This window comes from Piliocolobus tephrosceles, chromosome 12 (genome assembly GCF_002776525.5).
Source record: "Piliocolobus tephrosceles isolate RC106 chromosome 12, ASM277652v3, whole genome shotgun sequence".
NCBI lineage: Eukaryota > Metazoa > Chordata > Mammalia > Primates > Cercopithecidae > Piliocolobus > Piliocolobus tephrosceles.
This window is the reverse complement of record NC_045445.1, coordinates 45,959,330-45,972,417: the sequence shown is the minus strand read 5'-3', so window position 1 is coordinate 45,972,417 and position 13,088 is coordinate 45,959,330. Positions and strand designations below refer to the sequence as shown.

Genomic DNA, 13,088 nt, shown 5'->3' with positions numbered 1-13,088 from the left:
TCATAAATCAATAGTTTAAAGGCAGTGCCTATTCTGTTCCTTCTCTTCCCTTGCCTTATATGTGGCTACATTAAGTTGTCCATCTGCTTAATTATTTATACAAAAAATTAGGAGTTTGTGGCTTACTGGAAGATCTTTTGCTAACATGTTAATTTTTTCCACATAAAAACAGCACAAATGGGTGTAGGAGAAGGGAAATCAATTGGAGAATGGTTTGGACCAAATACAGTTGCACAGGTGTTAAAGTAAGTAAAAGAGTCTGGCGCCTGCCTTATTCTGCTGTCTCCTATGCTTCCCTCCCTAGACAACTAAACCTCCCATCAACCTAGGTATTCTTACAATCCCTCTAAGCTACTCTTCCCACTAAACCATCAAATATCTGTGCCATTTTGCTCAGATGGCTCTTTGAAATGTGTAAGCATGGATATCTGTCTTGGTATATCAGAGTTATATTCACTGGTAGCAGTATATGTGGCTGTATCCTAGGACTCATTCAGTGTCTCATGCTGCAGATTGATGCTTATGTGCCTGGGAGCCATTGGCCTGAGGGTCCCTTTGAAGCCAAAAGTTTCATACTAAGTGGTAGAGGCTGAGCCAGCCTAAGCAAGAAATGGACCCCCACAGGGCTCCTACATGCACTACATAATATTTAAAAACCCTGTTCATTCAGCTTTGTCTTTGTACCTTTACTGTGCTAAGTTCTGGGTGTGCAGAAATAAACTTGACATAGTCCTTGCCTCAAGGAACTCACCAGCTATTGGGGGAGACAAACCCCAGGGAAGTCTTGGAATCAGTTTGTCATCTCATAGCAGACTCAAGGTGGCCCAGCGTGGTATTCCAGTTGTCTTGTTAAATACCAGAATTCACCTTCCACAGCAAGAGGCAAGGTGGAGAGGTCAGGACCAACTTTTTGAAAGCAAATGGGGTGAGTGATGTTAGTACTTACACCTGCAGACCACTTTACCTGTTGTCACTCTCCTTCCTAACAACCTATCACTGATGGAAACTCCATGAGGGCAGAGATTGTATTTATCTTGTTCACTCTGTAACACCAGCACATAGAACTGCCTGGCACGCGTAAGTACACAATAAATGCTCGATGAATAAATGAAAATGGCAGCCAGAATCTGGGGCCAGATTTAGGGATCAGAAGATTGAAACCTTCTGGCCTCCTTTGGTGTAGAACATTAAGCTCCTGGGCACTATAGGGGGACCTATTCCATGCAAAGTACAGATGGGACCCTGTTTCGATTACTAACCAGTCTTCAGTGAACTAGAATGCTTTGGGAATGTGTCTGTGAGGGGAGTGGCCTGGATTTTTTGGGATCCAAGGAAAATCTGCATTGACTTTACTCCTTCCTAACAATGTAACCTCTCTGAGGCTGCTTTCTTGCCATAGTCAGAATGCCTTTTGGGCATCGCTGACTCTGCTGAGTGAAAATCTGGCAGTATTTCAGGAATCACTGTATGAACGTGATGTGGAAAGTATAAGAGATTAGAATGGCTGTGCTGAGCCTAAAACCCAGCTTGAAATGGTTGGTGTTAAAACAACATCCTTCAGAATTTGCTTCTTTCCTCTAAATTTTAAGGTTACCAACAACAAAGTGGAAACCTAGATTTTATTTTATTTTATTTTTCAGACAGAGTCTCACTCTGTCGCCCAGGCTGGAGTGCAGTGGCACAATCTCGGCTCACTGCAACCTCCACCTCCCAGGGTCAATATTCTCCTGCCTCAGCCTCCCAAGTAGCTGGAATTACAGGTGCCTGCTATCACGCCCAGCTAATTTTTGTATTTTTAGTAGAGATGGGGTTTCACCATGTTGACCAGGCTGGTCTCGAACTTCTGACCTCGTGATCCACCTGTCTCGACCTCCCAAAGTGCTGGGATTACAGGCGTGAACCACCACGCTTGGGGTAGATTTTTTTAAAGAATGTAAATGGGTTCCAATTCATCATGATCATTAGCATTAACAACAGCATATTATTATTATATTATTGTTATTCTTCTGGAAAAAGACAATACATTAAAATGAATGAAATACAAGGGTGATGGTAGTTAACTTCCTGGGAGCTACCTGGTAGAGAGACTGTGTTTTCTTCGGTCCAATGAGACTGGGCTTTACCCACACATCCCAGAAGTAGCCAGGTTAAACATGGCCTCATTTAACTGGCAAGGGAAGAAGAAGGAAAGGGAGACATAGGTGGGGTACTTTACCTAGACCTCAGATCATCTCTCTTTTAAAGGGGTTTTCTTTCTAATATACCATAAAGTCCTGCAGTTCAGCATGGTGGCTCTCTTCAGCTGCTGACCAGTAAAGCTCGGCACCTCAATCCGCGGCCTGTGTCACTTGAGAGGTATTCTCAGGGCAGCTGGGGAGGGGTAGAAGTGATCTCTCTCTCTCTATCCCCTCTACCCACTGTCTCTCTCTCTCTCTGGGTTTACCTGGAACATATTCTCCATATTATCTGTGATCCCAAACAAATGTCTATTTTTTATGGACGACTTCCTTTAAAAAAAATTTTTTTTACAGTTTCCCTTTTGAAAAATGAAAGTTCAGTAAGTCAGAATGTCTTTTATTTAAGAAAACAAAGTCTCTTGGGACTCTGAGAGCAGATGCACGGGTAACTTTTCTTTTTTCCCCAGTAGGTGTCCCATCATTTTGTGAAGTAGACTTCTCCAGGTTGTAAAGCAGAAACTTCTTTTTGAGGTTCAGATACAGTGACTCAGTGGCATTCTCAAGGTCTCTAGACATGGAGCGTCCCAGAGCTCTGGCAAAGAAGCCGAGTTGACCTGAACACCAGCTTTTCTGTGGCTCAGTGTTGGTGACTTTAGGAACACTGGGCATAAATTGTACTGTTTTCTGCTGATATTTCCATCTTCCCAAATTGTGACTTCCTTATACATTGCTTTGCAGAAAACTTGCTTTATTTGATGAATGGAATTCCTTGGCTGTTTATGTTTCAATGGATAACACAGTGGTCATTGAAGATATCAGTGAGTTACCAGTCTGTTTAACTTCCCAGCTGATGGGTGATGAATTCCTTTCTCACCATTCAGAATTCTGGGACTCAAGAGAGTCTCTCTGGTCTTCCCCACCAGGGCAGGGGAGCTTAGGGGAGCACAGGGCTCTGATTCTTTCTTTTGAGTTTTCTGAGAGGGAGAACACCATTAGAGGGGCCTTGCTGCTCCTCAGTGAGGTACCACACTCCTTCCCTGCAAAAAACACAAAGTGCATATAATTTATTCAACCACCAACAGATCTTTCATGGAGGCTCACCCTTGTCCAGGCCTGTGATTCCTGCACTGAGGAGTCAGAGCAACCTAAAGATACAGTCCCTGTCTCACAGGCCCTAGCAGACTTGAGAAATGAGATTCCTACAATGAGCCCAGAATCCCTATTGGGAGCTAAACAAGTACCCTGCGGCCGGAATGAAGAGCGTGAGCCCTAAAGGAATGGCCTGGGCTTCGTGTGGGTGGGGAGTCAACTGAGCCCTGGTGGCAGAGGAGAGGGCCTTCTAGGCAGGGTGGGGGGCATGTGAGGTTCCCCTTAGTTTTGATATTGGAGTATCTTACTAGGGCTGAAGACTCCTTACTTATCCAATTTTCTGTTCTTCCATTTCTAGAAAAAATGTGCCGTGTCCTTCCCTTGAGTGCTGACACAGCTGGTGACAGGCCTCCCGATTCTTTGATTGCTTCAAACCAGAGTAAGGGCATTTCTGCCCACTGCCCAGCCTGGAAGCCCCTGCTGCTCATTGTGCCCCTTCGCCTGGGCATAAACCAAATCAATCCTGTCTATGTTGATGCATTCAAAGTAAGTCACTTCTTTCCCTGAGCCCATTGCTGCCTGCCCATCACACCGCCATCTCAGCACAGAGATCCGTGAGCAGCAGTCCACAAGTGAGTTGAGAATCTTGCATTCTCTTTCTCTCCAGGAGTGTTTTAAGATGCCACAGTCTTTAGGGGCATTAGGAGGAAAACCAAATAACGCGTATTATTTCATAGGATTCTTAGGTAAGAAAGGAGGAATCACAAGTAAGTCATCGTGGGCTATGGGAGGGTGTGGGGACAAGGTTTGCATGGGAGACCAGGCAATTCCAGTTAGTGGGTTCCCATCTAGCCCAGGGATGCCACGGCCTCTGGTCACCTCCTTCTGTCTCCAGCCTAACTAATGGAGAGTGATGTTTCTGTGTGCCTGATGGAAAGCATGTCCAATTTCAATGCCTTTACTTCCTTGCTTCTTGATAAGATGGTTCCATTGCTTTCCCACTGGATAGCCCCAAGGTCACAGCATTGCTCCAGCACATCTCTCTCCTGCCTGTGGGGCCCAGGGTGGTGGAATTTCAATCCCTTGACTTTGCCAATATCTCTCTTATTAGGGCCAGCTGGCTCATTGTTCAGAGCTGTGACAGGGTGGGAATTAGAGGAGGCAAAGACAGAAGTATCCTTTTCCCGAGAATGGGGACTAAGCCTTAAAACCACTAACCTCTTAATGTGAACCCGAGCAAGCAGCCCAACATTCCCTGCATAGTAAGGCACCTCTGGAAACCCAGTCTCTTGACTCACTAGCTATGACCAGAGACATTTGAGGTCCTTGGTACACAAGGGAAGCTAGCCTAGTGCTTCTGAAGCTTTAGCATGCACATCAATCACCTTGAGAGCCTATTGAAGTGCAGGTTCAGTAGGTCTTGGGTGGGGCCTGAGAGTCTGCATTTCTAACTAGGTGGTGCCCATGCTGCTGGTCCACAGACCATACTTTGCATACCCAGGGCCTAAACACCTGGTTAGTGTTGAACAGCATGTGTTAGAGAGTGATGTGGCCAGGAAAATTTGGTACAGGACACCTGTTGCAGGGGTGGGGTGGTCTGAGACTTGGCCTCAAGAAAGTTATGAGCTCAGATTGGTTGACACAGAAAGGAGAACTACAGGAGTTACAAGGGAATGGCATGAGGGCACGTGCAAAGGACAGGGCGGAGATGGCCTTAGTCATCCTCCCCAACACATCTCTTCTTGGACATTCAGGGAGGTGACGTGGGATGGGAACAGACACACCTGGCTTTGCATGCTAATCCCCCACTTGCTACTGTGTGGCTTCAGGAAAAAGATATCAGTATTCAGTCTCAGGTTCCTCTTATGTAAAATAGGGTTAATGCCTGACTCACCCTGTTGTCATCTTACAGTAAAGCGTTCAGCCAGGCATATAGGACAGTCAGTGAAAGGTAGCTGCACCTTGCTTGACCCCCCCAACACCTCTTTCCTTTGCCAGCCCCTTCTTCCTCTCTTTAGGTTGGCGGGGGGCGGGGGGTGGGGAGCGGGGCGCAGGGATTGCACAGCTGCCTCTGTTTTCTGTAATGCTGCCGTCTATTGGTTGAGCCTAAGAATTACAGCTAAATGGAAAATGTAGAGCCTGTAAAGGCTTTTATTTTTCTAAGTATAAAACCTAGTATTTGGAGTTCTGCAAAATCAGATGCCCTCTGTTCCTAAGCATGTGGGTTCAAAGAAAATGTTGCAAAAAATAGATTTCCAGTTGTTCATGCTTGACTTAGTCCCTTCAGGCGGCTATAACAGAATAGTATAGACGAGGTGGCTTTATAAACAACAGAAATTTATGTCTCACTGTTCTAGAGGCACTGTTATCTTGTGTACCAAGTACCTCAAATGTCTCACTGTTCTAGAGGTCCAAGATCCAGGCACTGGCAGATTCGGTGTCTGGTGAGAGCCCACTTCCTGGTTAATAGATGGCTGTTATCTTGCTGTGTCCTCAAATGGCAGAAGAGGCAAAGGAGCTTTCTGGAGTCTCTTTTATGAAGGCACTAATCCATTCATAGGGGCTCCACCCTCATGATCAAAGGCCCCACTTCCTAGCACTGTCATATTGGGGGTTAGGATTTCAACATATGAATTTTAGGGAGACATAAACATTCAGTCCACAACAGTGTTTGAGGACAACTTTGAAACAGATTAGAAAATAGCTTTGGAGGAATCTCAGTGAATAGTGTATATGATTCCTGGGTACCCTGGCCTCCCTATCCCAAGTTACCTCCAGAGAATTTCTCCAAGGTGGTGTAGCCATCCTGTTTCTTGAGGCCACTGGGTCAGGGTAGCTTTTGTGAAGTTTGACTACTCATTAAAAAGATGTGGGCAATCCTCAGTTCTTTAATACCCCAAGACAGAGGTTCACATAGTGCCCATTTGCCTGTTAACTTTTATAAGTCCTTTGTGCAAACTTCACTTGAGGGCTTTAAGTCCCTCCAACTCCCCTTTTCTGACTCACACCCTTACTGTTTGAGGTTGAGTGGTCCAGACTGGCAGAATGTCTGAAGCGAGGGAAGAGATGCAAGTTGCCATTTTCTAAATAGTTGTCCCATTCCAGAGACTCTGCAAAGTGTATTCTCTCTCTTTCTACACACACACACATATATATACACACACACACATTTATACATATATACACATACTTACATATACATTTTGTATATTAAAAATATATATTAAAAATATATAAAATGTATTACATATACATATACAAAGTATTACATATACATTTCATATATACATTTATATAAAATATATAAAATGTATAAATGCATATATAAAATACATTGTATATATAAATAAATGTATATATAAATAAATAAATAAAATGTATAAAAATATATAAAATAAAATGTATATATAAAATATATATAATGTATTACATATGCATATACAAAGTATTATATATTATATATATATAAATATATAAAATAGATAAATAAAATGTGTTATATACACCATGGAATACTATATAGCCATAAAAAGTAATGAAATCATGTCCTCTGCAGCAACATGGATGGAGCTGGAGGCCATTGCCTAAGTGTACTGTATCTCTTATAAGCACTCTCAGAAATGATGCAGCTTGTGGCCGGGTGCGGTGGCCCACACTTGTAATCCCAGCGCTTTGGGAGGCCAAGGCCAGTGGATCGCCTGAGCTCAGGAGTTCGAGACCAGCCTTGGCAACATGGTGAAATGCCGTCTATACCAAACATACAAAAAATTAGCTGGATGTGGTGGCGTACGCCTATAGACCCAGCTACTTGGGAGGCTGAGATGGGGATTACTTCCAAGCAGATTGCTTGAGCCCAGGAGGTCAAGGCTGCAGTGAGCCAAGATCGTGCCACTGCACTCCAGCCTGGGTGACAGATCATATTAGTCAGGGTTCTCTAGAGGGCCAGAACTAATGGAATATATATACATATATATGTGTATATATGTGTGTGTATGTTACATACACACACAGACACACACATACATATATATAAATATAAAAATATATATAAAGGGGAGTTTATTAAGTATTAACTTACATGATCACAAGGTCCCACAATAGGCCATCTGCAGGCTGAGGAGCAAGGACAGCCAGTCTGACTTCCAAAACTGAAGAACTTGGAGTCTGATGTTTGAGGGCAGGAAACATCCAGCGTGGAGAAAGATGTAGGCTGGGAGGCTAGGCCCATCTCTGTTTTTCACATTTTTCTGCTTGCCGCCCTGGCAACTGGTTAGATTGTGCCCACCTGATTAAGAGTGGGTCTGCCTTCCCCAGCCCACTGACTCAAATGTTAATCTGCTTTGGCAACACCCTCACAGACACACCCAGGATCAGTACTTTGTCTCCTTCAATCCAATCAAGTGGACACTCAGTATTAACCATCACAAGTCCACCCCTTGTCAACTGGTACACATATACATATCCTGAAATCATACATCATCTTCAAATAAAGATAATAATAAGGTCATAATTTGTCTAACATAATACAACTATCCTTTGTACAACTGGAAACGCACCAATCCCCAACCCAAATACTATTACGTAAACTTAACAATACTTAAATGCTGATGTGAAGTCAATAAATCTTATGTCACATGATAAAGGAGAAAGGAAATAAAATGAGAATATCTTCTGAGTACAAGTGTATACATGCGCAAACATGTTTTTAACAAAAGAAGGAGGAAATATTCATGACAATTGCAGTCCTCGTTTCTGTAGCTGGTCACGTAGTCGTAGCTAGTATTGATGACTACCTTCTTTTACTACCTATACTGTATTCCCTTTGCCTTCAATAAACACTTCAGCAGGTCATGGTTTTTTTCCTGGTGGAGTGACCCAAACCTTCATTCCTGAAGGGTCTGGGCCATTTGTAGTCCTGCCTGGATTGGGCTGTTGTAGTTTCCCATTGACCTTAATCACAGGGCATGGTAATACTAAGAGACACCCAAATGGATCTCCTGTATTCCATGCATACTTTTTCTTACCTCCACTGTGGGGCAGTAGACTGATTTCATCTTGATAGTCCGAGTCAGTCACCCCAGCCAACACTGTAACTCCCTTATTAGCCTGTTGATGTAAAGGTAAGAGGAGCCCAAAGTATCCACGTGGCAATCTTAACTTCTGATTTAATGGAATTGTTGTGTCTCCTGGTGGCAGCATTTCTTCCTCTGGGACTAAGACCTCTAGGCCAGCAGAACTTAATGTCAGGGGAACAGGAAGCAAAATTTTGCTAGTGGATCACTAGGGCTGATGGTGAGTGGTGCCACTTCCACTTCCACCCCTTGATTCCTGGACCTGTGAATCCTGGCTATGAGAGAAAGAGTACCATATATTGAATGCCAATTCAGAGCTTACACAGCCTTCTGGAAAACTTTGCCCCAGCCCTACAAAGTATTTTCACCTAGTTGGCATTGTAATTGTAACTTCAAAATGAAATCCCACCATTCTATCAATCCAGCTGCTTCAAGCTGATGGGGAACATGGTAAGACCAGTGAATTCCATGAGAATGAGCCCACTGCCACACTTTCTTAGCCATAAAGTCAGAGCTGTGTGGAAAACCATGATGGTGGATAAGGCATTCTGTGAGTCCATGGATGGGAGTCTTGGCAGAAGCATTGTGTACAGGATAGGTAAACCCATATGTGGACTAAATGTTTATTCCAGTGAGAATAAATCTCTGCCCTTTCCATGATGGAAGAAGCCCAATATAATCAACCTGCCACCAGGTAGCTGGCTGATCACCCCGAGGAATGGTGCCATATTGAGGGCTCCGTGTTGGTCTCTGCTGCTGGCAAATTGGGCACTCAGCAGCGGCCGTAGCCAGGTCAACCTTGGTGAGTGGAAGTCCATGTTGCTGAACCCATGTGTAACCTCCATCCCTGCCACCATGGCCACTTTGTTCATGGGCCCATTGGGTGATGACAAGGGTAGCTGGGGAAAGAGGCTGAGTGGTGTCCACAGAATGGGTCATCCTATCTACTTGATTATTGAAATTCTCCTCTGCTGAGGTCATTCATTGGTGAGTACTCACATGGCATACAAATATCTTCACAGTTTTTGATCACTCAGAGAGGTCCATCCACATATCTCTTCCCCAAATTGGCATCAATTTCCCAATCATGCTTCCTCCAAGTCCCTGACCATCCAGTCAAACCATTGACTATAGCCCATGAATTAGTATATAATCGCACATGTGGCCGTTTCTCCTTCCGTGCAAAGTGCACAATCAGGTGCACTGCTCGAAGTTATGCCCACTGGAAAGATTTCCCTTCCATGGGCTGGAGTAACACACCCAAATGAGAAATATGTTGCCTCCAAAATCCAAATAGGCCCAATAGGCATTGTGTCTGTTTCTTGGTTGCAGGAGGGGCCAATTGCAGCAACTTATCCTTCACCTTAGAAAGAATATCTTGACAGGCCCCACACCACTGGACCCCTAGAAACTTTACTGAGGTAGAAGGTCCCTGAATTTTAGTCAGATTTATTTCCCATCCTCTGGGAAATAAATTATTGGCAAATGTCTTACCAATAAGTCCAGTGTGTTTGCTACTTCTTGCTCACTGGATCCAATCAGCATAATGTCATCAATGTAATGGACCAGTGTGGAAGTGAAAAGCAATCAAGGTCTCTCCAAATAAGATTATGACACAAAGACGAAGAGTTCATATGCCCCTGAGGTAGGACAGTAAAGATATATTGCTGGCCTTGCCAGCTGAAGGCAAATTGCTTCTGGTGGGCCTTATGGACAGGAATGGACAAAAAGGCATTTGCCAGGTCAATGGCTGCATACCAGGTACCAGGAGATGCATTAATTTGCTCGAGCAATGAAGCTACATCTGGTACAGCAGCTGCAATTGGAGTCACCACTTGGTTAAGCCTACAATAATCCACTGTCATTCTCCAAGATCCATCTGTCTTCTGCACAGGCCAAATGAGAGAGTTGAACTGGGATGTGGTGGGAATCACCATCTCTGTGTCTTTCAGGTCCTTGATGGTGGCACTGATCTCTTCAGTCCCTCAAGGGATGCAATATTGTTTTTGATTTACTATTTTCCTAGGTAGAGGAAGCTCTAATGGCTTCCATTTAACCTTTCTCACCGTAATAGCCCTCACCCTACCAGTCAGGGAGCCAATGTAGGGGTTCTGCCAGCTGCTAAGTATGTCTATGCCAATTATGCATTCTGGCACTGGGGAAATGACCATGGGATGAGTCTGGGGACCCTCTGGGCCCATTGTAAGTTGCACCTGAGCTAAAACACCATTGATTACCTGACCTCCATAAGCCCCTACTTTAACTGGAGGACCACAATGATGTTTTGGGTTCCCTGGAATCAATGTCAGCTCAGAGCCAGTGTCCAGTAGGCCCCGAAATATCTGATCATTTCCCTTTCCCCAATGCACAGTTACCCTGCTAAAAGGCCAGAGGTCTCCTTGGGGAAGGATGGGAGAACAATTCACTGCATAAATTGTCAGTAATATAGTGAGGTCCTTCCTCAAGGGGACCTGGCCTCCCCTTCATTCAGGGGGTTCTGGGTCTGTAAACTGGCTCAAGTCTGGAAATTGATTGATGGGCTGTGAGTCTCCGTTTTTGTAATTCAAATTAGTCTTTTGTGCATTTGACCTAGAAGTTTTCTGCTTATATAAATTAAGTAGGAATGCAGTAGGCTTCCTATCAGTTTCACTTCTAGAAACACCATGATTAATTAGCCAATGCCAGAGCTCTACACGAGTCAGATTGTTCTGATTGCAGTAGTCTGAAAGCAATAGTCAGACTATTGCTTTGCCTCTGCTGTCCATTACGGTAGCTACGCCCACCTTGCCTTTGACGGTTGAGTGCTGCCACTTGGCCCCTGCCACCTCAGGATCCAATTATTCCCGTTATATTTAAATTTTGTAGTTGAGTGACTGCAGTTTCCACTGTTAGATCTGACATACAGAGAAGAGCAATTACAATACTCTTCGAAGATGCAGGTGCTGCCCTCACAAATCTATTTTGCAAGGCATTGGTCAAGGGTATATCTTCTGGACTCTCCCAGCTGGGGTGACTAATCCACTCCACCATCCCAATCTCCCTAAGCCTTTGGATCCCTTCCTCTACATAAAACCGAGGGAGATCAGGCATTTCCATCTCGCTCACAGTGGGTGATCTTTTAATCCTTATTTCAGCTAACCAACCAAATAAGCTATTTAGAACCGTTCTTAACTCCCCGAGCTGCAACATTAAATGCAGTCTCTAACATAGTGGGCCCAAATCAATAAATTCAGCCTGATCCAACTCTGTGTTCCTTCCACCATTATCCCACACCCTTAATATCCATGCTCATGCCTGTTCTCCAGGTTTCTGTTTATATAAATTAGAAAACTCAAGCAGTTCTTTTTGAGTATAGTGCACCTCCTCATGGGTCACACTCTCAGTCTCACCTCCAGGAGCCCACCAGGCCTTTAGTCTAAAGTCTGGAAGGAAACAGAGGTGTTGGGGGTGGCTCCTGAGGAGAATCCACATTATCTCGCCTGGCAACTGCCTCGGGGAGGCCATCACTGTTGCTTCCGGCAGCGCAGGATTTATCTCCTCAGTCAAAGGTGGAAAGGCTGATGGCAGCATGGGCTGGGGAGGGGATGTTGCCACTACTGGGGATGGGGAAGCTGTTTCTTCTGGCAAAAAAACGTTCATCAGAGTTTACAAACTCAGTGTACCCAGCTTCATCAGGGTCCACCCACACATTCCCATTCCAAGTTGCAAGGTCCCTTTCTTTTCCAATCAATGCCCTCACTTTAACAGTAGACACCTGGCGAGGCTGTGCATGCATCTTTTGTTGCAGGCCAGCCACTCGCATGATAAGAGCTTGTGTCTGTTTTTCCACAATTTCAGCTCTTTCTCTACAGGAGATAAGACTCTCACTTAGGGCAATCTTAGCAGATTTTAGGTTCAATATCTGCTTCTGAAACCTGGAGTTGGGATCCCTGAGTTCATTTTCCTTCATCACTTTGTCCACTGAACTTAGGAGCAACCAACCAGCTTCATTATGTTCCTTGGTTTTCCACGTATGGTCAATTGTATTTTGTATAGTCACCGATCTCCTCGCCTCTCATGAGCAATGATTCAGGTGTGTCAAATGCATTATTTTGCATAACTATCTAAACAGTCCACACCAAGGACTATCAGTATTCCCTATACTATTAGAAGTAGAGTCCTTAGCATTTTTGGGTCTAATCGTATTAAGTAGCCAACTCCAGAAACCCCAAAACCAATGAAAGAACTCCATCCTAATATTCTGTTCCTCTAGAACAACTCCTGGTACCAAAATCTGTATCAGTCAGGATTCTCTAGAGGGACAGATATATATATAATAGATATATTCCATTTATATAATAGATATATTCCATTTATATAATACTGTATATATACACATATATGAGTTTATTAAGTATTAACTCACATGATCGCAAGGTCCCACAATAGGCCATCTGCAGGCTGAGGAGGAAGGACAGCCAGTCTGAGTTCTAAAACTGAAGAACTTGGAGTCCAACGTTTGAGGGCAGGAAGCATCCAGCATGGGAGAAAGATGTAGGCTGGGAGGCTAGGGCCGTCTCTCTTTTTCACATTTTTCTGCCTGCCACCCTGGCAACTGGTTAGATTGTGCCCACCCAGATTAAGGACGGGTCTGCCTTTCCCAGCCCACTGACTCAAATGTTAATCTCCTTTGGCAACACCCTTGTAGACACACCTGGGATCAATACTTTGCATCCTTCAATCCAGTCAAGTTGACACTCAGTATTAACCA

General features: G+C 44.2%; 1 protein-coding gene across 2 annotated transcripts in view; it reads left to right on the top strand.

Annotated features, from left to right (window-relative positions):
• The window catches only part of ATG4A (autophagy related 4A cysteine peptidase), a 75,953-nt gene that overhangs the window by 56,132 nt on the left and 6,733 nt on the right, over positions 1-13,088 (top strand). For both annotated transcript variants that reach the window (XM_023202999.2, XM_023203000.1), the window contains exons 6-9: positions 173-245; positions 2,916-2,995; positions 3,625-3,812; positions 3,934-4,012. In XM_023202999.2, coding sequence (XP_023058767.1) covers positions 173-245; positions 2,916-2,995; positions 3,625-3,812; positions 3,934-4,012 — 420 coding nt within the window. The remainder of the gene's footprint in view (positions 1-172; positions 246-2,915; positions 2,996-3,624; positions 3,813-3,933; positions 4,013-13,088) is intronic.